Below are 27,703 nucleotides of genomic sequence, written 5' to 3' on the forward strand. Positions count from 1 at the left end.
CTGGGCGTGTGTGTGTGTGTGTGTGTGTGTGTATGGCTGTAGCCTCAGTTCGCTGACACTGATTGATTTTGGTCTGCGCAAAGTAAGCACATGTTATAACATTGCGAAAAGCCTAGTATATAAGCAGCACAATAAAGAGCAGACAAGATTCATTTGTGCAGATTTTAAACGCTTTTTGATTGGGTAGGAAATCTAAGATAATTAAAATATTTATGCGCAGACATTCTTCATTGGAGATTATAACTTTTTCTTCCCTCGCGTGGGAACCAAGTGAGAGAAAAGTTTTTCCAAGCCACTGGCTACAAACGACCTATTTATCGACTTGAAACTTATTCATCCCTGCTAATACATAAATTCAAAAATTACGTATGCGAAATCGATCGGCACGTAGTGAAACACACGCGTACACATATTTATTTTGCCTTAAAGCAGTCTGTCGCTAGCAAAGTTCCAGGCGCGTATATGCATATATTACAGAGTACCCCTAAAGAATGGAGCGCTCGGATCGAGAAAAAAATGCAGCTAAGCGGGATAATGGGCTTTCAGTGATAAAATAGCTTTACAGGCTGATATAAATGACAGCTGCAACTTTCATTATGCTGACGCCTTTACGGGCATCATACGCACTAGACCAAAGCTTTCACATCGCTGCCAAGTACGTATAGTTGAGATAACTGTTAAGATTAAGGGGGGGGGATAGTTAATTTTTAGTTATTTTTGCTCATTTTTGAGATTTATTTTTTGAAATCTAGTAATGAAAATGTAGTAATATCGAGTTGTACACTAAAAAGCATTACATCACTTCAAGAGTACTCAGCTAAATTTTTGTTGAAAAATATTGAAAAATGGGCCTGGGGCATTCGTTTGAAGAAAACACGTCGAAAAATGCGGTGTACACGATAACTCCTCGCAGAATCATCAGAAACAAGCCTAATGACATTTTTTTATTAGTTTAGAGGATTCTGAAGGTACTGACGTCGAGTTTTTTAAAATATTTTCATTTTTGAAAATTTGGCGTGATTTTGAAGTTGAAAAAATGGGAAAAAATCGAAAAAGTGCACTTTTTTTTTCGGAAAATTGTTGAAAAAAAATGAAAATTTTCCCAAAAATGAAAATATCTCAACGTCACTACCTTGTAAAATAGTTAATAAATAACGGTGTAAAATTTCAAAAAGATCGGTCAATAAGTTTTTGAGATATGATGTACACCGTCTTTGAAAATGCTATTGTTCAGGAAACGCGTTTAAAGATTTTGAGGTCCAGTCCTTCTTCCTTTTTGCACGTGCGTTAAAATGGCCATATCTTGGTTAATTTTGCTCCGATCGGCTTAAAATTTCAACTGAATACTCTTGAATGTATATAGAATCGAATAAGACAATTAAAAAAGTATCGAAATTTTTTGCGAAAAATACTATAGCCCCCCCTTAAGGCTGTGCTAGTACTAAAAAAAACTCGACTCGTCGAGTTCGAGTCGAGTACTCGAATTTTCGGGTACTCGGATTTTTTCGAATAATCGAGTTTTTTGAGTACTCGCAATATATTTAAGTTTCAAGTAAATAAATGATGAATTAACAGTCTCCAGACCCGTCCTTTTGTGTGTACGTGCTTATAAGTGTGACGAAGTGTGGTACTATTAAATTATTTTCTTCTTCCAAACCAATCCGCTGCGAATATCACACTTATAAGCATGTACACACAAAGAGAGGTGGTCTAGAGACTGTTAATTCATCATTTATTTACTTAAAACTTAAATATATTACGAGTACTCGAAAAACTCGATTACTCGAAAAAATTCGAGTATCCGAAAAAACTCAAAAATTCGAATTTTCTCGACTCGACTCGAACACGGCGAGTCGAGTAAAACTCGAAAACTCGGGTATTCGCACAGCCCTAGTTAAGATATTTATATACATCTTAGTTGATTATATGAATACAGGGGTATACACATAAGGAGCGATAATCGTGATTTATCGGAAGTTCCACGTGAAATGCGCGCGGCTACAGATGCGAAGGGACTGTATATATCGAGGCCCGAAACGAAGAACGGATTTCGAGTACCAAGTCCTCGGAGGACAAGCCCCTTGATTCCATTAGATTTACGCATTTTTAATCCCCAGCCTTTTGCTAAATTAGATGATTTTCTCGTCGCGAGTACGTGTTTGCGCGCTCATTCGGAAGATCAACGAAAGAAGCTAGGTTCGTGCAGCGCTATAGCCCGTATCCATGCGCTCGCAGAAAGAAAATAAACGTGAGTACACGATATTAGATGAATACCGGCGGTAAAAAGGAGAGCCATTTGCACGTCACGTACTTCACGAGTAGCGAAAAGAGTTTCCCCAAAAGCTCATTGAGAAAAATCGTTGCAACAACCGCGCGCTTATACATATACGCGCTATGAGTACGCGTCCTATTTCTTTCTTTCTCTCGGTGCATTGATAAGTGCGTCACGTTGGCTTTTTACCCTACATCTGTCGCGTTTGATCTCCTCCTCCCTAACTTTTTTCGGCGTATGTGTGTGTGTGTGTGTGTGTGTGTGTGTGATCGGCAAATACATTTTTCTCAGTTGTACATCCCACAAAAACGAAACATAGTGCGTATAACTCGAAGAGTATAAAAAATGCAGTATCGAATTTATATATATATAAAGCTCGTATATATATAAGATTGACAGTCCCGCACGTGCTTGACGTTCTCTCTCTCTCTCTCTATCTCTCTCTCTTATCGCGTTGCGCTAAAACAACGTTGCACAAACGAGCCGAATAAATAGAGAGCTTATTCGCTTGACGCGCGTCTGCTGCATGCGCACCTTTACATACTCACTGATACGCCTAACGCTACATTCATAAGTAAAGTTCACATGCTCTAAGGTTTAGCTGTTGTTGTAGCAGTATCTGCTGTTTTCGCCGTGTTTGTCTGTCACACGCATAGAGGCTGGTCAATAAGAGATGGCAAATGCGTACAAACTCAGTCTCTCTATACTTCGCATATATTTTCGTCGCTTTAGCATTCGTACTGGGTATACGTCTCAGAGCTGGAAAATGTCGAGATCTGTACATTGCCGGGTGTATATAAACGAGGGAGAGAGATACTGCGAGCAGAAAAAAGAAGCAGAAGAAGAAGACGACGACGACGACGATGAGGAAAAAAAAAGATCGTTTGACGTACGTGAGCTCGGTGTTAAGCGAGACAAGAAGGGAAAGAAAAATTGGGTGGCAGGAATAAGACGAAGATGCGACAAATGCGACTGGTGCTATGCAAGCGTCATTCTAAGATCGCCACCTAGTACACACTATGTACGAGAGAAATGAAATGTACGTTGCTCCTCTGCTGCTACTTGTGCTATATGACTTGATAAATTATTTCACAGCCTTGGTGTTTGACTAAGTGTGCGAGTGTGTATACTTGTTTGTGTGCTAGACTATGCTACGGCATAGTAGCGAAAAACGTACAGTTGTGCAGAATTTTTCAATGTCTAGTTTTCTTTATTCGACGCAATTCGAACAGCTTTAAGCAACGATTACGCCGACTTTTTTTCGTCTAAAATAATTCAATGTAATAAAGCTCCACTGGATTATTTAATCGAATAAACTTTGGAACTATAGCTATGTGTTCGGAAGCTAAACGAGCAGTCCCACGTATATGGCAAACGTCGACGAAAAAATGTCTAGCAGTCGAATGACGTGGAAAAAATGAGAGCTGCAGCTGCAGCTGCTATATCGGTACACGAAACAGAAAGTGAAAAAAAGCAGCACGATTGAAGAGAGAAAAAGAGAATGAAGGCACGAAAAATAGAGCATAATTCAAGTGGGTGGCGGTAGCGCTCGCTCTAGCACCCAAAAGATGTCCTGACATTTGTCGCTCTCGGTGAAATTGAGAAAGATCTAGACGACGACGACGACGACGACGACGATTGCAACGACGACGACGAGTTTTAGCTATGTGAGCGGAAACCTATTTACACGCACATACATACAATGTACATAACGTACATAGCAAGACTATGTAACGGACGACGTTCACCTAAGTGAAGAAACTACGCGCCATACGAATGCTGCTCTATGAAAAATAAAGAAACGATGATACTTTTCATGTATAATGTGAAATTATTAAACAATTGAGAAGAAAAATTGCCACGGTAGGATAGCGATAAGATAAACAAGCTTTCGATTTATTCCTTTCATTCATAAATGTCTGCTAGAATTTCTGCTCAAATAATTCGAGACGTTTAGATTAAAATAATATAAGGATTAAGGAGAATATAAGGAAGAATTATTTAACGATATCAACTTAACCCACGGACACTAGTGGTAAAATATTTACGAGTAAAAGAGTGTTGCTTGAACTTTTTAATGATCTTTACTTTCGAACATGTATACAGCAAAAAATAAATATAAAAGAATAAAAAAAGATCATTCGTTCTAAATTAAAAGACCTAAAGAATTATTCCATAGGTAAAAAAGAATAATTAAATTACTTCGTCCAATAAAAGGTTGACAGAAAAAGCTCATCTAAATACAATTGATACATTCATTGAGTATACCATGAGTATCTATATTTTTAACACTGCGTGCGCGAAACGCGTTTTCCAACCGTAAATCGTCAGAAAACCCTAGTTTCTCGCAAGCAGGGTTATAAAGTATACAATTTTAATTCAACTTGTTGAAAAAATAAACAGTTATCATTTATAATTGAATTTTTTATTAAAAAGAGTGAAAACTCCATGTATCGCAAATTTGATATTTAAAATATCTACAAGGTTTTTGAATTTACAGTTTTATTTTTATAAATTTTCTACGATTACAAATTCTCGTGGAAAGTACATTGAACATTTTTTATAATCCTGACGTTGAAAAGAGCAGAGTGGTTTCAATATAAAATTTAACGTTCAAATATGATGTATATCTTCATTTTTACATAGCCAAGATGAATTAGAGTGGATTTGAGAATAATTTTTAGAAGGAAAAAAATTCTCAAAGCTGTACGAACAGTACATTACAGTAGAAAATAAACAACGAATTGGTCGTGCATCATCATTTATCCGCGGTAGAATAAATTGATACGAAATACTTTGAAAGCTTTTATTTAAAGATTTAGCGCCTAGGTCAGGCTCTACCTAAGAAAATTTTATAATACCATCAACTTTACACGCATTGCCGTATTTTCTATCCAGGAAAGGCCCCACTATTGCTGAAGTGTATAAAAATCGCATAAAATTAAAAGGAAACCGTGCAAAACATAATACGCGTCAGAGTAAAAATGAGCGAGAGGAGAGCTCTAAAATAAATCACTGAACTGCGAATTTCTGAGTGCGCATATACACCCATAAAAGTGTATATACACAACTTGTAGCGAGACAATAAACTTACAACATGAGCAAATACTTGCTAGAGCGCCGCAGCACCAATACATGGATAAAGAGCGAAAACACCTTAATTTACAGGATTTTTGTATATATAAAAAGTAATTACCCGTTGCAAACGTCTAGTTGGCTGGAAAAAAAATTTGTTCGGGGCTTGTCACTTCCACGAGCGTAAGAGACGCAAGCTAGAGAGCGCATTATTTCTGCTAAACTGTATAGAAAGCTGCATATTTTTATAAAGAAAAAAGTGGAAAATTTTTTCCCTCGCAATATGGCTTGGCGGCGAATAACAATGATGATGAAAAAGGGTTTATTATAGTTGATAATAGCTCGGATCTGAAGTCTTCGTTGGATAGTTTATCGAGTTTTACAATCAGCAATACGTCAAAAGCTCGTTCAGGTAAAAAAAAAGAGCTGGCTGCTGAAAAAAAAAGAAAATCTCACATTGAATTTAAATTACGCGGAACGAGCTGTGAATGAAAATAGACGCGGATGCGTGACCAATGTCATCCTTTACATATGAATGCAGGCTCTTTGATGCAGAAATTCACAAAGTATGTCTCGCATCAGGAATACCTGGAGTGGACTGTCAATTTTCAGTCTGCGTTACATTCATCGATAATTTACGTCAGTCAAAATCGATCGGGTCTCGAGAATGGTCTAGTGAAAGAAAATCTAGAGTTTATTATTTTTTGCTTAAAAGACAAAGAAATGAGCAGGTCGAGCGAAGGACGAAATATACATAAAAAGTAATGCATCATTGCGATAAAGGTACAAAAGAGCCACAATCAAAGGAGCACGCTGGATATCGTGCGCGAGCAGAACCCGGTCAACGCTGCACCCGTACGTATAGAACAATTGAACGTACACAAACGCATGACAGAATGATTAAAGCTCCTTTGTTGTAAAGACCGAGGAGGTAATCAATCACGGACTCTCTCTCTCTCTCTCTCTCTCTCTCACTCTCTGTATTAAACAACTTCGGAATGAGGCTATCCTGCATGTATGAGCGTGTACGTACAAGCAGCCACGCGTACACAGATATTCAGCTACGCGTACACACACACACACACGCACATATACACGTGCGCACAGAGCAGGTCCCCAAAAGACGCATAACTCCTGCGAAAGCGTTGCATGTGCGCCCGATGCGAGTGACTATACATATATGAGCGCGCATGGCCAAGGCAATTGCTAAGGTCCCTCGATGGCAATTCTTGCGGGATTTCAACAGGCTTCGGACTCGCTGTCGCAGCCGCGTGCCGTATCCTATTCCAATTTTCGAGCTATCCTACAAATATATATACCTATGTACACTTGCTCCAACAGTGTATGACAATTCACTCTATTGTAGTTATGAATATTGTTATTAGGCTTTAATGCTCTCTCCCAAGCCACTGAGAAGTGCTCTAATCTCGAATTGACTCGCAGTTTGTACAGTTCGTATGTGCGTTCGCATATGCTACTCGCCCTTAAAATCATTTATTTATAAACAAACGGTATCAAAAAGTCTCTTTACAATGAATCGTGTATAAATGGAAAATTGGATAAAATGTCGGTACGGGCATTGCCGAAATAAAAAAAAATCCATATTCGAGCTTGCAGCTCGTCTGCACAGTATGAAGTGTCCGGTAACTTAGTCGAGTTTGCTCTCCGTCTGTCTCTTTTTTCTCGAGGTGCCATGGGAGGTGACAAAGTCCCAAAAGATTTGATGTATCTACCTAGTAAAGCCACACATGCACAGCTATACGTGCCAGCGAACAGACGCATACTAGCGGGCGCAGCTCTGCAGTCAAGCTCTCGTCTTTCTTTTTATTTTTCTCAGAGCGGATCTATACGCGAAGCAGCGACAAACTGCATGGGCTGTTTCTTTCTGAAGGGATAGATGTCTCTTGTGAGGAAGACTAGTTGCCGTACATACGAATTGCAAGAAAAAGCAAAAAAAGCAAGGAAAAGTGTGGAAAACGAGAAAAAGAAAGAGATGAAGAAAAATATATCTCCGGAGATAAATAAGGGTTTTGTACAACGCACTGCTGCATTGCTTATCTATGGATACATGTTTGTGTGTCAATGTGTAGAATCACCTGAGAATGTCTATATGTGTAGATAGTCAGCTTGCAAGTTATATTGCTTATACACGTATACGTGTACAGAAAAAGAGATATAAAAAATAATTTTATATCCTGCGAATTTTTCTATGTTGATTTATATGATGAGGAATGATAAACTAGATGAAATTTTTTTTCCAATGGTGCCTCATAGCAACGGGAGGAATTCATACTTTGATTAGTTGATTTACGACGTATTTTCTTTGTATACGTTTGGAAAGCAAAAAAAACTGCTTTCCACGAATTATGAGTCAAAAGCAGTATATTCTATTGCCGACCTTATTATGGGACAATTGATGATTAAGTTATATGCGAAGTGCTTGTTTCCTCCCAAAAACGCGAACATTTGGTAATGTCTTATTCTCGCAAAAAACACCTAAAGTAATTACACCGCAGGCAGTTTCGCTTTTTAAACTAGCCGCGCTGCTTCCCACTCCTCGGCGTATGCTACGTCGTTTAGACCTATATATTGCTCTTTTCAAGGAAGAAAAATGTACCAAAGTAAATAAGAGTTTGAAAGTGCAGGAAAGTGAAGAGAAAAATAGAAAAAAGGATGACATGGGGAGTGCGCTGCAGATAAAAAAGGGATGGAGAGTAAGTTGTGTGCATGTGTGTGAGAGAACGAGTGCGGGGGGGGGGGGGGAAAAANGGGGGGGGGGGGGGGGGGTAAAAAAGAGGATAGTTGGGTGGATGCTTGAGTGTGTGTGTGTGTGTGTGTGGCTATATATATGACCGATTCTGTGCGAAATTGAATCACCCAAAACACTTTTTTCTGGCTTAAAAATTTGTTGTTTTCGATATTATACATGTTCCCGAATTCTATCAAAATTTTCGGGACCGCCTATCATTGTTTTTGAAATGGTCGCAGTTTGCGATTTTCCGGAATTCAAAGTTATTACTATTATTAAAAAAAATGATTGCTCAACCCAGAGTTATTTTAGGGGAAACAATACCAAAGAGCTTTTTCAATGAAAAGTGTTTAAAAAAAGGCTATTTTTCACGATTATATTATCTTTTTTGCGTTATTTTTTTCTACGTTTTTCGACACTCTTGAGTTTTTACAAAAGCCGCTATAAACTTTAGGTCTTATTACAAAAATTAAGCAGGTAGTAGTTGATATTCTGAGGAAGCTTTGTGAATTTTATAAAAATGTAAGTCCAAATTTAACTCAATTCGATTTTAAGTTTCGTGTTTCTTTTCATCAAAATAAGCTTCTTAAGTGCTAGAATCACTTTAAAAAAATTTTTTTCGGAAAAAATACATAATTTCCAACGAAAGTTGGAAATTTTTAAAAAATCCGCAATCTGCATGAATTCTGATTTCGAAATTCCCAAAAATTCTTTTAAAATTTGTGAACGAACATTATTGAAAAAACAAACATTATTTTGGGACGCTCGATTTCGCAAAGAATTGGCCATATATATACACGTGATGATATAATAAAGCTCTTGGCTAGCCAAGCATCGTCGCGTTGGCTTATACAAAGTGACGTTTACGCGCGGAGGCGATCTTCTATCCTCCGCGATTAAATCTCGTTCAGCGTACGCGTGCCTGGTATAATATAAAAGAGAAAAAAAGAGATAGAATCGATGACTGGCGGCTTCCGGTTGATAAATCTCTGATAACCGTAAATGGTGGCACGTTCTGTGAGATGCTGCGCGCGAGTTACCGAAAAATCCAATAAGAGGTATATATACACATAAGGACCTTCCATTACTCTAGGTTGATTTTTTCTTTTTCTCCTCTTTTTCGAGTCCAGGAGTGGACTGATTTAGTGCTGTTTTTCAAGCTAGTGAGCTGAGAAAAGACGACACCTTGTGCGCACACAGCGCACCGCTGTTCTATTATCTAGCTCGTTTTGGAAAACTTTATATGGACCAGTCGAAATTGTTTTGCTTCTATCTAGATCTATTTATCTTGCTCCTTATATACCTGGCATCTATATATAAGCGTAAAGTCGAGCAGCAGGAGCCCTGAATCTCGTCGGACTGCCACGCTCGTAAACTCCCCCCTGAGAAGAAGCGCAGCAGCGTATCGCTCATGTACTGCATTTGTTATCGTGGCTACGAAAATTTTAAGACTGCTACGCCATTCGCACTGTAACCAAGGTAGGATATTTAACGCAGCAGTTCCCATCAAGTAATGTTTCTGCTCTCTGTCAAATATGATCAAGCGACTCATATTTAAATTCATTTTCATCCAGTTTATAAAATGATGCTTAATGTTATTTATCGTTCATTTTTACGAATTATTCAAATTATGCAATAAATTATTTTGAGCTTCATAAACATAATCAAAGATGAATTTAAATAATGAATTTGATACTATTATTATAATCAAACATAATATAAAATACTCACATTTCATGTAAATTATAAATATTATTGCAAGTTTTAAGAGATCACGTTTTGAGTTATTTTAATGTTATTTTTAAAATGTTTGTAATTACTGATTTATTTAAATTACTCTAAAGCAATCATTAAACCCTTGACTTCTACTAGTAGTACTACGTGGTACACTAAAAAAAATAACTTTTCGTTTAACTATTGCATAAAATTTTGTATGCAACACGCGCCCAGCTTTTTCTGCACACTCGTGCCCAAAAACGCCTTTTGGACACTTGTTGCATAAATAACTATTTAACACTGCGTGCGCGAAACACGGGTTTTCAAATCTTAAATTGTCAGAAACCCCTAGTTTTTCGCAAGCAGAGTTAAAAAATATCGTTTGTTAAAAAATAGTCTTTGCACCCTCACTACGCTCGGGTGAAAACAACTCCTGTATGAGTCAACTGCTTCGCGCACTTGTTACAAAATATACTATTAAATAGTTGTTAGTGCAATAATATTTAAAGTGGATTGTACTTCTTTCAAAGGCCTATGAAATTAAACTAAATCTGCGGGCCTGTTTTCTAGGTGTACAAAGTATCTTCAAAAAGTTGGGAACAGATCCATGACCCGCAAGTGGGGTGTTCTCCTTGTAAGTAAGCTAATTATTTCCATACTCACGAAAGATAAAATATTTTCCATTATCGGTCGTGGACTTGAGCTCGCTGTATTTCATTTCACAGAATTATTAGAAACAACGTTAATGGTTTATTTTTGTACTTGAGAGTGGAAAGAAGAGTGAAGTGAGATGAGTGAAAATAGGTTAGTATTTGTGCGTCTTAGGACTGAAGGAAAAAAACGCAGTAAGAAAAAGTCATGTTAGCTCATATACTCAGGTTTTGATGCAAATACGTATGTATATCGTAGGTAAAGGATTGAAGAGAGCAGCGGAAATGAATAAGTATCACAAATCCATTGGAGGATAAGTTATAGCGTCACGTGTACGTCTCTATTATATAATATATCGACAGAGATTGAAATAGTAATCTCAAACCGAAGGATTTGGAGTTTGCAGGGGAGAGTTTCAGTATATTATATAGAGCTGCCTCGCGTCGCGAACGGGCGGGCGCGTATATATACATTATACGGATTTATTTCAGTCTCGTGCACGCGTGCACATATAGCTCTGGCGCGCTCGCGTCATGAGAAATCCCGGGCGAAATCTGAGCGCGCGCGTATACGTCACCGGGGCGAGAGCTTTTAATGCAACGCACTAAATCATGCCGAGCAATCATCGGGTGATTGATTTCTTAATCCGCTGTGCGCGACTGTACGTGTGTGCACAATGCAATTTCGACTGTGCGCAAGCGGCGCGACTCCTTCTCAATTGTCTATCAGCAGAACGAGTAGTATAACCAGATTTTAGTCAGGCGTGCGCCCAGTCAATCATAAATTGTCCCTAAGCAGCCAAGATTCTTTGAGCCGAGGGCTCACGAAGACTTAAGACTCTTTGCTTCACGCGTACGAGCTTGAACCGCGGAATGCACAAAGTGTATAGCTGCAACTACGATTGATACCTATATACAGGGCTCTAAGGTACGCATTAGCCAGCTACCTGTATAGGTATTAAAGGCAAGGTAAGCAGCCGCTTCCGAATGGGTCATAAGTGTTCAAAAAGCAGCCAAACGAAAGGAAATTGAAGGCAAGAGACCGAATAATGAGTAAGCACGCACAGAGTAGTTAGCCAAAGTAGAGTGAGAATCAGAATTTCAATGCCAGAGAGAGAGAGGCTCCTATCGCTCCAACTCCAGTCATGCGAAGCTGCATTTGTTATACAATGCGAATAAGTTAAACAGCGAGGCTTTACGTTCGACGCTTGAGATCAGAAACGTCATTAGCCGTCAATGAGTTCGGCCGTCGAAACAACGAAAAAAGCATTAATTATTGTTAAATCGATTTGATGAATTATACGGTAGGTGTCAGGTGGAAATATCTCGCGTGTAGTACCGAAAGATGAATTAGCCAAGCGAAAAAGTCGAGTCGCGTATACTCGGGAGGAGACTATGACAAATATTGATCATCCTTACCAACTTTTACACAAGCCATTATGTTAATAGTAATGAGTTTTTTAAACTTTTCATCGCTGCTTCCTTGCTCTTTCCCTCGCACTTTCTTTCACGTCATTTCGTATAATTTCAATTTTTTGCTTGATAAGCCCCGGCGTGGCTATCAAACATTCGTTCGCGAGCTTGGACGCATTATTCGTGCGTTTTCCAACTTTTTTCAAAGATTTCAGGACTGCGAGTACGCGCGTATAGGAAGAGTTTGATTCAATTAAATATAAAACTGCGTGCACGTACATACAGGTACGGCAGTGCACTCAGGACAGTCAGCTTCGACTCATAAATAACACTTATTCGTGTCTCGCACTTTTCCGCTTCGCTTCGTAGGAGCATAAGTATATATATATGGGTCAAAATAATACTTTTTTACAAAACCGTGCGCACGTATGTCACCGATCTTGACGCGCTTTTGGTATGTTATAGTACATGGTAAAAAGGTCCCAAAAAAAAATTTTTAGACCCCCTCCCCCCTCCTACCCCCCACTTCCGGTATAAACGTCCATTTTCGATCTATATTTTTTCTGAGGACATGAAGCAAGTAAAAAATCTGAAAAAATTCATAAAAATACTTTTCCACAATCCAAACAACCTTGAATTTTTTCAGATTTTTTGAGTGCTTCAGGCCTTCAGATAAAATCATTGAAAATTTCAAAAATCGAGATACGGCGGTATGAGCCGATGTAGTACTCGGAAATTTTTTCAGTTATTTTTCGCATTAAAAAACATAACCTCAATTTTTTTCAGATTTTTTCAGATTACCTAACGCACCTTTTGAAGCCAAAAACCGATTTTTTTGACGAAAATAATTTTTTTAGGACAGTACGGAGCCTCGAAAAATCTGAAAAAAATTTTTTCTTGTTTTTTTCATCAAAATACGTAATCTCAAATTTTTTCAGATTTTTTAATTGAAGGCGATAGCTTCTAGGGCCGAAAAATGCTATTTTTAACAAAAAATGGTTCCTAGAACCCGATGGTTCCGGTGAAAAAATTTGAAAATATTTTTTTTGAATTCCTTGTCAAATTTTAATAAATTTTGACCGTTTCAAAAGTTCGATTGAAGCTTCCTAGCTCATTTTAGAGCATCAAACGAGTTTTATCATTCCTTAATGTCTTCAGAAACGTCTTCAGATATTTTGCACTAATCTTTGTCCTGCTCTAAAATGAGCTAGGAAGCTTCAATCGAACTTTTGAAACGGTCAAAATTTATTAAAATTTGACAAGGAATTCAAAAAAAATATTTTCAAATTTTTTCACCGGAACCATCGGGTTCTAGGAACCATTTTTTGTTAAAAATAGCATTTTTCGGCCCTAGAAGCTATCGCCTTCAATTAAAAAATCTGAAAAAATTTGAGATTACGTATTTTGATGAAAAAAACAAGAAAAAATTTTTTTCAGATTTTTCGAGGCTCCGTACTGTCCTAAAAAAATTATTTTCGTCAAAAAAATCGGTTTTTGGCTTCAAAAGGTGCGTTAGGTAATCTGAAAAAATCTGAAAAAAATTGAGGTTATGTTTTTTAATGCGAAAAATAACTGAAAAAATTTCCGAGTACTACATCGGCTCATACCGCCGTATCTCGATTTTTGAAATTTTCAATGATTTTATCTGAAGGCCTGAAGCACTCAAAAAATCTGAAAAAATTCAAGGTTGTTTGGATTGTGGAAAAGTATTTTTATGAATTTTTTCAGATTTTTTACTTGCTTCATGTCCTCAGAAAAAATATAGATCGAAAATGGACGTTTATACCGGAAGTGGGGGGTAGGAGGGGGGAGGGGGTCTAAAAATTTTTTTTTGGGACCTTTTTACCATGTACTATAACATACCAAAAGCGCGTCAAGATCGGTGACATACGTGCGCACGGTTTTGTAAAAAAGTATTATTTTGACCCATATATATATACACACACACATATATACGTATAAACGTAAAATATAATGCCAGTCGGACTATAAAGCATTCGGTTAAGTGGCGTCAAGCCAGACGGTAAAGTAGCGCGCTCGTCGCTCCATAGTTTGCTGCCACGACCCGGACTCCTCGTGTAGCAGCAATTCGCACTTTTCACCCTCCAGCTTTTCTCCATGGGGCTGCACTCGTACACCCTGCGAAAATGAGACGCTGCTGTTGGCGCATAGCTGGACTTGTGCCGCAAACAGCGAAGATGCAGCAGACCCTGTGTGTGTGCGTGTGCACATGTTAGTCACTGCTCTACTACGTAGACAACGAGTTCATTTTTAAAATCAGCCGACAAGCCGGAATTCCGCTGCTCCTTCGCGTGCAGTAAAAAATGCACTCGTCGGCGTGGACTGCTGCACCGCTATGTAGCTGCATACACGATAGGATTGTATGGCGTGCAAGCACACAAAATCTTCAGGGTAAAAAACAATGCATTCATAGATATGCTTGCTCTCTCTCTCTCTCTCTCTCTCTCTCTCTCTCTACCCCTGTCTGCCTTGGATTTGTCTATTTTTCGATTCACTACTACTCGTATCTGTTTTATACTCTCTCTCGAAGATTTCAAAACATGCTTGTTTGTGCATTCTTTCCGACTTGTTTGAGCGTACGCCTACACACACATAAAAACATACACTTACGTGCACCCACACATATTATACACGTATACACGTATGTATACAATGGGACTTTTATTTATATTTTTATTTTTTTTATATTATATTTTTATTTATAACATGGAAATTTAATCAAGTTTTAGCAAGATTGAAAAAACGTGAAAACTTAGCACGCGTTAGGATGCACGATTGTCCGATAGACAAATAAATGTAAGGAATGAAAGCGCTGACAGATCAAGTCGAATTACTTGGATTCGCGAGCATCAGTGCAAACACATTGCGCAAGAACGAATTTTCACGAAGCAGAAATGTATCGTACGCGCAATACTTTAAGTAGACGAAATAGTGTGTAAAGTGCCAGCTGGTATAAGGGCACAAAAGCAAGCCCAAAAGCGCGCGTACAGTCTCGAGCTGCATAAAAGCGCGACAGCTCGCTAAGAAATTCCCTGGATTCCACTTTATCGCTGAGCAAATGCCTCTCTTAATATGAATACAAATACACCTACATCATGCCTATGCAGTGCTTAGCTCCAACTCGCTCCCTCGACGCGCATTTTATTTTTACCTCGTCGAGCGACTAAACTGCGTGTGGATGAAGTTTTCGCAAGTCCAACGAGACTATTAAATTTCTTTGACAATGACAAAGTGCGCACGAAATGTCGTGGCACATAGCATGCAGAGAAAAGCAATCAGAGCCTGCATAGATTTTACTCAAAGATGCGCTAGTGTAGTTAAAATTCACGATAAAAATCGAACAATCTAATGCTTTGATCACGATCTGCAATTCATAATCGGTTAAGATACTTCGGTCTAGGCATGGGTTTGAAGACTAGTATTAGAACCTCTTGCATGTATACTTTTATTTTGTGATAGTTTTTTAACTGACTTTAGCTTTGGTGTTAACCTCGATAATTATCTAACATTTTTCCTGGTGCCAACCTCAGTTTTGAACCAGGTGAAACTTGGTGGTACTTCAATTTTTTCCGAGTATTCAATTTAATTACGAGAACTCAGCTTTTCTTGAGTATTACAAAAATTTTCAATCGTGATTTATTGTGAGCTTTTTTTAATATTTATGTAAGTGTAGCAAATCGAGGAGCGTACTTAGCGCTTCTTGTAGGATTCACGACAGACGAGCCACGGTGAAACTCTTGGCCCATGCCCTCATCGGGGTACTCACCGACTATAAATAGCTGATTGAGATTACTGAATTAGTATCGGTTTTTATTGGAATTTCAACTATGTTAGAGCTAGCTCGAGTAAAACAGGCACTATAAATGCATGCAGCATAATAATAATTTTAGTCAATAGTCTGTTGGCGAAAAACATACTTTACGAAATTCATGGCATATACTTATACAATGATAAGTCAAACGACAAAGTGTGGCTCGGTCCTCGCTAGAGGCGTTATCGGCGAGGGACTGCCGCACTGCAATAACTGTATAAGCGCGGGCACAAAATCTCCGTGTGCAGCTTTGTTTATTCGTTAAGGCGGGCAGCAGTCAGGTGCTGGACTCGGCTTTATGCCCGAGCAAACTCAAAAGTTACGCATGTAAATTTGGCACCGTATTTTGCGGACGTCATAGCACGTATACGCGGCCGCCTGACCAAACAGTCATTCTGCTCTCGACACATCTGCCAATTCCCACTCCCCAGAAGAGATTGCGCGGCATAAATAAATTCATGAGAACGCACTTGTTCTGCTACCTTTTCTCTTTTTTGTCTACTTCTGTTTATACTGCGCATGCTCTTTATCTATTCGCTTTTTTTTTACTTACTCTTCTCATTAATGCGTGTTATTGTCTGTTTTCTGATTGTTTACGGCCCTCGTGTACAATAAAGTCATCACAATAGAGTAATTTTTATTAAACTATACATTTTGGCCAAAAAATCCAAACCGATTATACTTATGAAGTTCATTCTTCAAAAAGTAGGTTAATTTCAATACAGAAAAACATATAAAACAATACTTTTTTGTTTTATATTTACTTTTTTCACACCTCTGTAAACTTTTTATGCTCCATCCTTTATTTTTTTATAAAATATTTCGTTCTTATTTACTATAATTAATTGCTTCAATTTTCTGGTGTCAAAAATGAAAAAATGAAAAAATTGTCTATATGAATTGCAAATTGGACTCGTAAACAAATTAATCCTACTAGTAATGAATCGATTGTCAGTCACTTTTTATCTCTTGTATCTAATGCTGTGTAAGTATATCTTATAATACACATAAAGACGCCAATAGGGTTTTGATCGTATTCAGAGGTATGCATATTATAAAGCTGCGATCCAAGACAATCACCGCACCATTACGCCAGTCTCGATAATGCTCGAGTTCATTCAACTCGATGCATGCCCGCAGACTCCGGTGTATGGCACTCCGATATGTGTAGACAATCTCACGCCCATGCGTTCACTTACTACGGCAAAGAGATAAGAATCGCTGACCGCTGGCCATCTAATTTCATGGCCCAAAGCGTCAATGCCTCGTGCAAGCGCATCCATGTACATTGTATACTGCAAGTGTGATTTTCAAGCGATCGAGTCAGATCTTACAAAGCTCCTTAAGCGCTAGCTACAATTAGATTATTTGTTTTAAACGATTTTGTATCTTTAATGAACTTGCGTGATTGAATCTCATTTGATTTTTATTTATAGCTTATTTTTTCACTCTGACATTAAACTTGTTTTCAATATTTTTTCAGATCGAAATCATCATATCGAAAGTTGTTTTGATGTAAAATGTTTGCATTCATTTGCATAATAATGCTTTATGTTCAACTAGTGACTCCGTAATGACTTCGCTTGCCTTAGGTGAATACGAAGAATGTGTTTCTTTTCCTCTCTATCGCTCCTTCCTGAATTTGCAAAAAAAGAATTTAGACATTTTTTGTTCCTCCGTTTCTGAAGATCTCAACGTTCGTTTGTTGCGAGCTAGAGAAGTAGAACAACCAATCGATTAATGTTTAGGAGGCATATTTATAACACAAATTATTTCACGAATTAACACGAATCTCCACGACTTATGAACAAATTTGAAATTTTTAGAGGGGAAATATATGCGTCAAAACATGATATTTTATGGACGTGTGACGCTGTATTGATTGTTTTATAGTTTTTTTTCTAGCCTCTAACAGTAAATACTTTTTTACCCTTTTTATCAAAATTTCGCAAATCTCAACAAAAAAAATTCTCAAACGTCTTACGCGCACTGCAGCTGCATAAATTACCGTGACTCGACTTATCAACTCTAATTCGTAATCGCGAAGTTACAATAAAATATCAAGGCAAGCGTATGCTAGACAACGTGACGCAATCGGTAGCAAAGCCGGTAACAGTCTCGGCTCGCGGGCCTGTACATTGTAGACGCGAGTCCCGAAATTATCTCTCTCTCCCCCTCCCATCGCACACCAGCGGTGCCGCGGACCGCCGGCCGACGATTTGTGCTGAAATAGAAATGTATATGCGTCATATTGGGAGAGAGTGTAACGAATAATATATTCGTTACAATATACACTGCACATGAACATCGTGGGCACCATTATAAATACACACACAGCTTGGCTCTGTATAAAATTCGACACCTATTAGCATACGTGAATCAAAAATTACTCTCGTACGCCGTGATTTTTGTTCGCTCGTATGTTTATGGAACGTGAGCGAGTGTAGCTGTAAATGGATTGACTGATTTGGAAAATATGGATAATTGGACAGGATATACCGGAAAAATTTAATCAATATATTCCCGAGAGGCCAATTCTTAATTGGCTGACTTACCGATATCCAGTTAAATCAATTTTCTAATAATTGGCTTTAGATATCATGTGCAGTTCTTTTTTCTTCGAGTATGTCGATAATAAGTAAATTAAGATCAAATCAATTTTTACGTTAGCATACATAGAATTTAGTTTACCAGTCGGAAATTTTCATTCTTATGTCCATGAAATGTTTTTACATTTCTCATATTTTTTACGAATATAACAAATGTCATTTCAAATGAAAAAGTTTGACTACTTACAACTTGATGAAGAAGTACTAAATTTTCAATATAAACATTAAAATACAAAACATGAAGTATTTTTGATGAAACAAAATATAAATGAAATCCATAACTTAAAATTTAGTCCTACTTTTAGTTTTAAATGGGCGAATGATTGTGAATTATGCCCAATGACATTAAGGACTTATTCCATTTTATCACATACTGATACTTGATAAAAAAGTCCTAGGCAATTAGTGAAAGATGGTGCCGCTCTAGACGGGAAGAGCATGACACAGTACTACAGCTTGCCGTTTCGGCTCTCTAATTCATGGCTATTTCTATTCAGACCACGCTCGATCGGCTATCGTAGTCACAGCTCACTGATACTTGACTTCGTGACCGGTCATATCCATAATATTTTGTCGAGGCCTTTTAAACTAGCCTAACATGGAGCGCGATCACACACGTCTGTATCATTTATAATTTTCTCAGGCTGAATAATGGCAGTTTCAGGCCTTGCCGTACTCACGATCGTAATTAGCAAGCCCTGAGCTATCGCCGCATACCTAATATGAATGATGCGATAGACACGACGAGATTTTGCGAAAATCGTAACACATCGTCGACAAGGGTCTTATCTTTTCGTCGAGTCAACGAGACGATGACATTTTGTCGAAGCGGCCATCATTGGGAGGATGCTTCACAAGTACCTACATGTATGCGTATTCGAGAAAGAGGTACGGAGCGGGGAAAAGAAAATGCTATCGATTACTCTTGAGTTATTTGAAATCGATTCAAGTAGGGCGCTTGTTGCTTTTTCTTGTTCGCTTGCTTTCTTTCTTTCTTTCTTTTCTCTCTGTCTGTCTCTTTCTCTCTATTTCTTTATTTTTCTTCGTTCGTAGCTCTGCTTTTGTTTTTCGCGTTTGCTCCACATCACATCAAGTCTCATTGAAAAGTCGAGTTTGAAAGCAAACTTTCATCAAGTAATTTTTGATAAACGCTACCAACACGTTGAATGATCCGTGTGGTGTATTATTCGTATAATGAAATTCAATTGATTTCATCAGTCTTATCGAGCTAAATCATACATATTATATTAAAAAGTACATGTTATTTTTCACAAATAGTCAGCGCATAATATTATTTTTGTCTCTTTTGAGTTTTTTAATTTTAGCTTATGTTTCAAAATAATTTCATGTTATTACACACACACACACACACATTAATAATTAAGTTAGCTATTAATAAAAATAATTGTTCAATTAGGAAAAAGTGAGTGAGGCCGTAAACACTACCTAGCTAAGAGATAAAGCGAATAATTTTTGCTCATGTTGATACATCACATAATACTCAGATTATTTTTCACCGAAACTTCAAGGCTTTTGAACGATCGATTAGCGTCAAACGAAGTGTCATTAAAAATCATTAGGGCATGCGAGTGCGTCGATAAACGTTTCCAAAGCTCATCATTGCACGAGCACGCACATTATTAAAACTAATTAAATTTCTCTGCCTCGGATTTTGCTCCACACTCAGCGTCTGCTACGGTATACACAGTTACGACATAGCAGCCCCTAAACATCTAATCCTTAGGTGGTACAGAAGGTACACTATGAAGTGCACATATAGAAGAGGCTATATACAGATCAAGAACAAATCCCTCGCTCGAGGTAATTATCGCATTTTGATCTCCTCGGAGGTTCCGAGAATCCACTGCTAATAGGGTCCAGTCAAGGTAAGCTGTCTGTAGCCATGCTATACAAGGTGAGCCTTTGCAGCTTGTAGCGTAGCTCATGAAGAGCAGCTCGACGGCTCCAAACAGAACGATATACGATACGAGCTAGCAGTGACTGCGGGTCGCCAGCGGCAGCGGCAGCCCTGCTCGTCTCGTCCAAGCGAGTTCGAAATAACAAATTTGCATAATTACAAACGTGTCGTCAAGTTGCACACATACGCGAGCGCACACACACACATATACACACACACACACATATTATATACAAAGCAACAGATCATCGTAACGGATACACGCTCGGAATATGCGAAATTATTTTACTCTAATTGAGGTCGATACTAGCTCTACTATGATACATAGGGAATGATTTTACATCTATAATGCATTTGATCCTGAATTTAAAATTTATTTAATTTGCAGTCGAGCAAAAGGACTAGTTAACTTGAGACGATTATACGTCGACTTGGCCGTAGCTCCACTGGTGCTCGCGACAAACGTGCCTTCTACCCGTGGCACATTGATTCGATACACTTTCTATTTTTATTACTGAAATTAAATTAATTTTTGTTACATCGAAAGTCTCTTCAATATACGTATTTAATCTTTCTTTATCTGTCTCAATTCTATGGAACCCGAAAAACATCGATATTTATATAGAATTACAATGCAGTTTGTTTTATAATTCATCGAATTATTTTATTCTCTTTTATGTTTTGAAACGAGACTTTCAATAATATCGTAACATTATATAACAAAAGTTCCCTCACTGAATCCGAAACTTGAGAAATTCCATTCTCAAGTGTCAAGATTGTCAGTGATAACTTATTTGACAACGTAAGTTTATGAAAATCTAAAACCACTTAGCACATTTGCGAGCATGTAATGTTAGATAGTAGGAAAAACAATTTTCTCGGCGATGTCCGCGTGCATGTGTGCGACCATACGTAGCTCAGTGAAATCCCACAAACTCATCGCACTGCAGCAACGTAATGTGAAAAGCAGCTAGTAGGGAGAAGCTTCCTAAGAGGAGCTGTAGAGAGAGAAGAGTTTTCGTGCAATAAAGCCCCGTTTCGTGTGCCATAAAGCTTACTGCGTGGCGCGCCCCTTCCGCGCGGGCTGCACACGTGTGTGAGCTGCGTCGAGGGGGTACAAGCTATATACGTACACGAGCGTGCCAAGTAGCTGCATTTTTCACAAAGAACACCACAGGTATTTCGAGAGTCTCTCGGGCATAAATCGTCCTCGCAGTTGCGAGGAATGAAAATTCCTTTGCAGAGCCGTTTACACCAAGAGTGAGTATGTGCGCTGGGCACGGCTGGCGCCGTTTCTGGCAAGCATAACGAGACCTACTTGAGCCGACAAGCTTTTTTTACGCGCCCCATGCTCCAGCTATGAGGCAAGACTAACATTACGCTGCAAACCTTTGATTGCGTTGTTAATTTATCAAAAAATATTAATCAATCGCTTTTAATTTGACAGACTTGCTGATGCTTTATCGAGAGCACATGACATGCATTGGAAAATCTCGTCAAACTTTTTTCTCAGTTGTTCATCACCCATGCGAAGTAATGAGTTGGTTTTAAAAAATTAAATATTATAAGTATTACAAGATATTCACGTGACCTCGTTTCAAATATCAATTCATTAAAAATAAAACTTTATGCTCTCCCATGAGTAATCAAAGTTTAAAGTTGTCTTACGCTGCAATTCTTTGTAGGAATGTGTCACGTTTTTTTTCTTTAGCCTCGATGGTATAGCTGAAAAATAATAACGAGTCTCTAGTCTTCACAAGCATAATACAAATAAAAACTTGGCGAGATATATATGTATTTATAGATAGCTGCAGATGCTTCTTTGGGTGACTGTTTCTGGTATTCTACTCCATGAATAGATTCACGATATCTACAATCTAGCTAAAAAAGACTTTACTTAACCAACTCTGGCATTTATATATTATCTAAAATTGTTTTCCTCTTCAAATAATAAGAAAAGAAAGAGAAAAATACAGATCAATTAAGAAACTGCACCAATGAACTCCAAAAAAAGATCTCTGCGATTAAATCAAACATAATTTATGGAAAATAGACCAAAAAGACCAAATAAATCAATACAAAAAAATTATTCGTACTTGAAAAATGTATATCAAACCCATTTGACTAAAAATTACTTATAAAATACATTGTCTGAAATTTAAGTGATTTTTCTAATGCATTTTATAGAAAACATTTTTATAAACATGTTTCTTAGCCTTTGAATTATGTATTCCAATTTGACCTAAAAATATGGAAAGTAATTCCGCGCATGCTCTAACTCGTGATACTGTAGCAACATAGCTTTTCTTCGTGATATTTATTTTTTGTGCTACCCCAACCTAAAGTAACATTTTACTTTCGTTGAGCAAAATCAAAATGTTACTTTAGGCTGGGGGATTCACAAAAAATTGTATTTGTATCTAAGAAGTAAAAAATACACTAATATATTTACTTGTTATTATTATGCATTTTTGAATCTGAAATAATTATTTTTATTTTTTGTATCTGCTTTTCTCATACAAAACAATGTTAAAAATCAAACTAATTTTTTTGCTTTTTCAACAGAATTTTACGGTAAAGAAGCTTTATTTTAATTCGTAAAACAGAGTTTCAAGGCAAACAATCAGCTTTTAAAATTTTGGCCATATTTTTTAAGAGACCCAATCCTCTAGAGAAAGTAAAAATAAAAAGAGGTATGAAACATAAAGATCGGACTTTCTCTCAATTGTTGACAAAAGTTGGAAAAAAGTGGTTTCGAGAAAAACGCGTTCGAAGTTTTGTGTTGTACATAGCAAGCACGCTAGTCGCTTCGCGTAATCGGGCATAAATTTTTTCTTTATGAATATCGTTCTAAAATTTTAACAGAGTATTTTTATGACGTTCAAAAACGTTTTTATAAAAAACAAATCGATAATTTTTTTCACTTTCAATGGGAATGTCCCCTTAACTTTCCACAGCTTACTTCACGACTTACGATAACATTAAATTACAAATCTGGAAATCTGTCAACGCAAAACAATTTGCGACACAACACTCTTGAGAGAGGATGGTGTCGAATTATTTTAAAAATTATAGTCAATGATAAAATTGTAAATCAGTCTCGCAAAAAGCTTGGAACCAATTAAATTGATTAAGTTTGCAGTATAGGTTGGAGCAAGTTTTAATATTTAAATAATAATAAAGTATTAATAAAGTAGCTCAAATATAGATGTCTAGATTCAAGTGTATGGACGGACAAGGGTCCCTTGAAGCGAAAAGTTCGATTCTTAATTACATCGAGCTTTCAACAGATGGGTTACATTAAGAAATAGTCAAATTCTTTTTATCGGATAAGAGGCTGTCTGACATAAGAATAATGCTGAAATGATGCACGGATCAATGGCTGTGTATGCAGACGCGTGAGGAGTGCGACCTGGAAATACGATTTTTGCCCGTTTCCTTTGCAAGCTGTGGATCTTCGAGCCGAGAATAGCTTCGCTCTTCTACTAGCTTATATCTGTATACGACATATAGATATATACGTATAAAGCTATGCGAAAGTCAAAGGCCAACCGCAAGACAAAAGGCCAAACACACTGGCGCACAATGTCTGTGGCTCGCTCTGTATATGTGCTACGTGTGTACCTAGTGCACAAAACATGGACTAGTTGAATCCCTGTGTATCCAGTCACCGAGCTCTGCAGTGTGTGCATAAGCCGAGACTTGGGGGTGATATCGAAAATCCAGTGGTTTACGGACCAACCAATCCAAGGCAAATTCGTTTTGTTCTGCATACACGCGCGGCGATGAAAATATTTCTTTGTCTACTTTTTATCATGTGATCTTTGGTGCTCTTTGCAACGTGTACTTCTCGTACAGAAAAATTTTAGAATTTGGTGAGTCACACGTGTGTACTTCATTTCGTTCACTCGGTTCGATTCAAGAACCAATGATTTGTATGCGATGTGGGTAAATTTGCAGGATACTTGTAATTTTTCATTTGTAGCCAGCATGTTTAGGCGCACAATTTACATATGGGTAAGGCTCAGAATTTTTTAAATAATCGATGACGTATGTCACCGATCTTGATGACCGATCTGAACCTTACCCATATCGAGGAGCGCGTGTCGCGCTCCACCTGGCAAGTATGACAGAAACTAAGTGACGACCCGCCGCTACTCATATACAGCGCAAAACTTTCTATATTTATACAGTATATAGGTACTCATCTATGGCGAAAGTTCATAGATAACTACCAGCAGTTTTTCTCTGGCTGTCTCTCAATTGCAATTCGTGTATATTACGTGTTGCGCAGAAAACAGCATACGCGTCGAAGCATTCGCATGACCTCGAGGCACTAATATTACACCCTTACATACTCGCGTCAAGCCGCGAGACTTGGTATTTCGGTCAGATATTTCATAAACTTCTCGGCTTCTGTATATATAGTTATAGGCACCGAGGTGAAGAAAAACTTCATATTCACTGCATTATTATTCTCGAGTACCGTTCTTTTATTCCCATTTTCAATGCGCTGACGTGAGCTATTTATATATTATAGTTATATCCTGAAATATTCAAGATGCTACAAGGAACTTAATTATAAACTTGGTACGTATAAATTGCACTTCTATGATAAATTAATATAAATGAACCAGATAAATATCTGACACACAGAATTTATACAATTAATTCGATTTTTTTTTAAATCTGAAATCAGCGATAATGTATTCAACAAACAGCTAACATACTCGCGTCCCTATAACATAATAAACATTATTAATCTATGCATGCGATTTCATTATTTTCCGCATATTTTTCGCCCACGCTCGCTTTGAGCTCCCTTTGATATTTTCATTATAAATTTAACATTCGTTTAAGCCGTATAATGTGCAAAAATTCGAATCGAATGAAAATTAGATTTTTCCGAATGTATCTATCGAAATATCTTGGCGCAACTTTTGAATCGATAATTGAAACTGAAATTGCACATTCGTTTCATTATATTATAAATGCAGCATTTGATATAGCGCGTACATTATAGGCGTTTACAACAAACTCACCCTCAAATATAATGTAATTGCTTCAATAAAGTCAAAAATTAAAGTCGACGAATTGGTATAACCGTGACGATTCATAAATAAGTCAAGCAATGTATCGTTTTAAGTATATAACATATTTGCTAGTGAGCATCCTTCAGATGTGTATATGCGCTTGTGCGCCCAATATGCTTGCACATGGTGAACTTTAATCAGAAATTCAATAAGCAACCGCTAACGAACACCGCAAATTGGTTATATAAGTGCCAAAAGGGCCATGTATAATATTACAAACCCATTTAACGTCTACTTTGAAATTCACCAAACCAAATTTGTGTCCAACTTATTGAGAACTTTGCCGAAACCCGAATGTGTTGCTTAGTGAAACAGCAACAGGATTCGGCATAGATGAATTTATTGCAAGCCAAAGACAAAAACCTTTCATTGACTGCTTTTTAATTTAGCTACAAGAGAAAATGTAAATTGTTATTCTTAGATCTTGTAACGAATAAACAACCATGGTCGTCGACTAAAAAGCCCATTAATAAACTGATGATTTGTGTGTTTGAAAGCAATAGAAATTTCGTCAAATAAATCACCAATTTACAGATCGTGGGACGTCTCTTTCTTATACATTATCCATACACACTCACTGCTACTCGAAACTATAAAAAAGCAATGAATTTCGACTGGAAAAAATAAATAAAGTAAAAAAGCAGTAGGCACTCGGGCGAATGTCATATATAAGGTAAGTATGCAAGGAAGCGAGTACAAAAATTTGTATAGCGTTTTATCAGGTGGAAAAGTTGTAAATTACGAGCGAAGTTCTCTATGGGCCATTTGTCTTGCCAAGCCTGCACCACGAGCTAAAACTGCGCGCACAGAGTCGCGACTGCTGCGCGAGTCGTGAATTTCCCATCTCTGGCAATTTTCTCGAAAATTTTACAGAAAAAAGAGATTAAAAAATTCGAATACATATATTATATATATATAGGGCTCGTGCAAAGGTGTAGTATATATAAATATATCTGAAACTCATATATACTCACCGGAAACCGTAAGATGTACTGTTCTTATGAGGGGTGGATGCGCACTCACTTGACACTCGTAAACTCCACTGTCACGCTCTGTTGCCGAGCTCAATTTCAATCGCCAATTGTTCGGCAACTCCGAGTCCAGAGAGAAGCGCGAATCGCTTGAGTAGGTTTGCTGGCCGAATGTCAGCAGATGCAGCTCTTCGCCGCGCCTTCGTACCCAGGACACCTGCGAAAGAAGCGCATACAAAAATTGCTCAAACACAATTTATTTCTCTTTCTTTTTGTTTCTATTAAAAAGACAAAATGTGTTAATAAATAATGCGGACCAGGAGCTCCATTGTATGTGAATGGATCTAGTTTTGTACTGAATATATTATCATAATACGTCGTGCTGATAAACGAGTGTCGGTATATGACGAATACATTGACTGTGTTTGTGTGAAGCCACCAAGTCCCCAAGGAAATGGTATTCGTGGAAATTGAAATACGAGGTAATATATTTTCCAATAATATGTTACATATTTATAACGTGTACAAGCGTGCGTGGGATCGCACATATATAAGCACTGACAAGTTTTTGATGGACCTTTCTCACGAGAGTCGCAACGTATATAACTTGGACATGCAAATCGCAGCCTCGAAGCAAAAGCTTCTATTTTCATGTGTCCATCAGAAAAATATGCTTATACATGTATAGTTTTTTCATAATGTGTAAGACTGAGGATCAAACATTTTTAAATAATCGTGTGCCAGGAGTCTTCGGATTTGGACGCGCAATTGATGTGTATAGTATGGAAAAAAATATCCCAAAGCCGAGATTACAGACCCAAATATTTCTCGCACCATCCAGTGGAGTGCCTCCACACACCATATAAAACTCCATAAAACGAATTTTATCATTCTTAAGTGAATCTCATATCTTTTCCACATTGTATTTTTAATCTATATAATGTTCTAGTTCGAAAAGGATGGCCTTGAACTAGAAAATATAAAGAAAAAAGATTTTATAATTTGTTTAAAAACGTCGCTTCATTTAAAACTTGAATGATTTATTTGCGTTTAAAATATTATTTTTGCTCTAGAAGTCGATCTTTCGTCTGACAGTATCTGAAAAATTAAGGTTATATATTTCAGTGTCAAAAAAGTAAAAAAAATTCAGACGTTCTTTTAAATCGTAGGGCCGTAAATAAATTTTTTGAATTTTTAATGATTATTTCTAAAGCTCTGAAGAATTAAAAAAACATATGGAGTGTTGAGTGTGGAGTGTTTTTTTTTTAATAATTCAACATGTAAGAAACAATATCTAAAAGGTCCGGAATTAATCAAATTCATAGATCAAATCATTCGGAGATCAAATTCATTTGCAATGGGAAAGTCCCTATCACCTGCAAAACCTTGCGTATTTTATCTCCAT

At 37.4% G+C, this 27,703-nt stretch overlaps 1 protein-coding gene across 2 annotated transcripts in view; it reads right to left on the bottom strand.

Moving 5' to 3' along the window:
* Window positions 1-27,703, bottom strand: part of LOC106650755 (peroxidasin-like) — a 167,947-nt gene that overhangs the window by 81,066 nt on the left and 59,178 nt on the right. For both annotated transcript variants that reach the window (XM_023462012.1, XM_014368957.2), the window contains one exon: window positions 26,302-26,515. In XM_023462012.1, the coding sequence (XP_023317780.1) occupies window positions 26,302-26,515 (214 nt within the window). The remainder of the gene's footprint in view (window positions 1-26,301; window positions 26,516-27,703) is intronic.

The sequence above is a fragment of the Trichogramma pretiosum genome, unplaced genomic scaffold, assembly GCF_000599845.2.
Source record: "Trichogramma pretiosum strain Unisexual culture from Peru unplaced genomic scaffold, Tpre_2.0 scaffold52, whole genome shotgun sequence".
Classification (NCBI taxonomy): domain Eukaryota; kingdom Metazoa; phylum Arthropoda; class Insecta; order Hymenoptera; family Trichogrammatidae; genus Trichogramma; species Trichogramma pretiosum.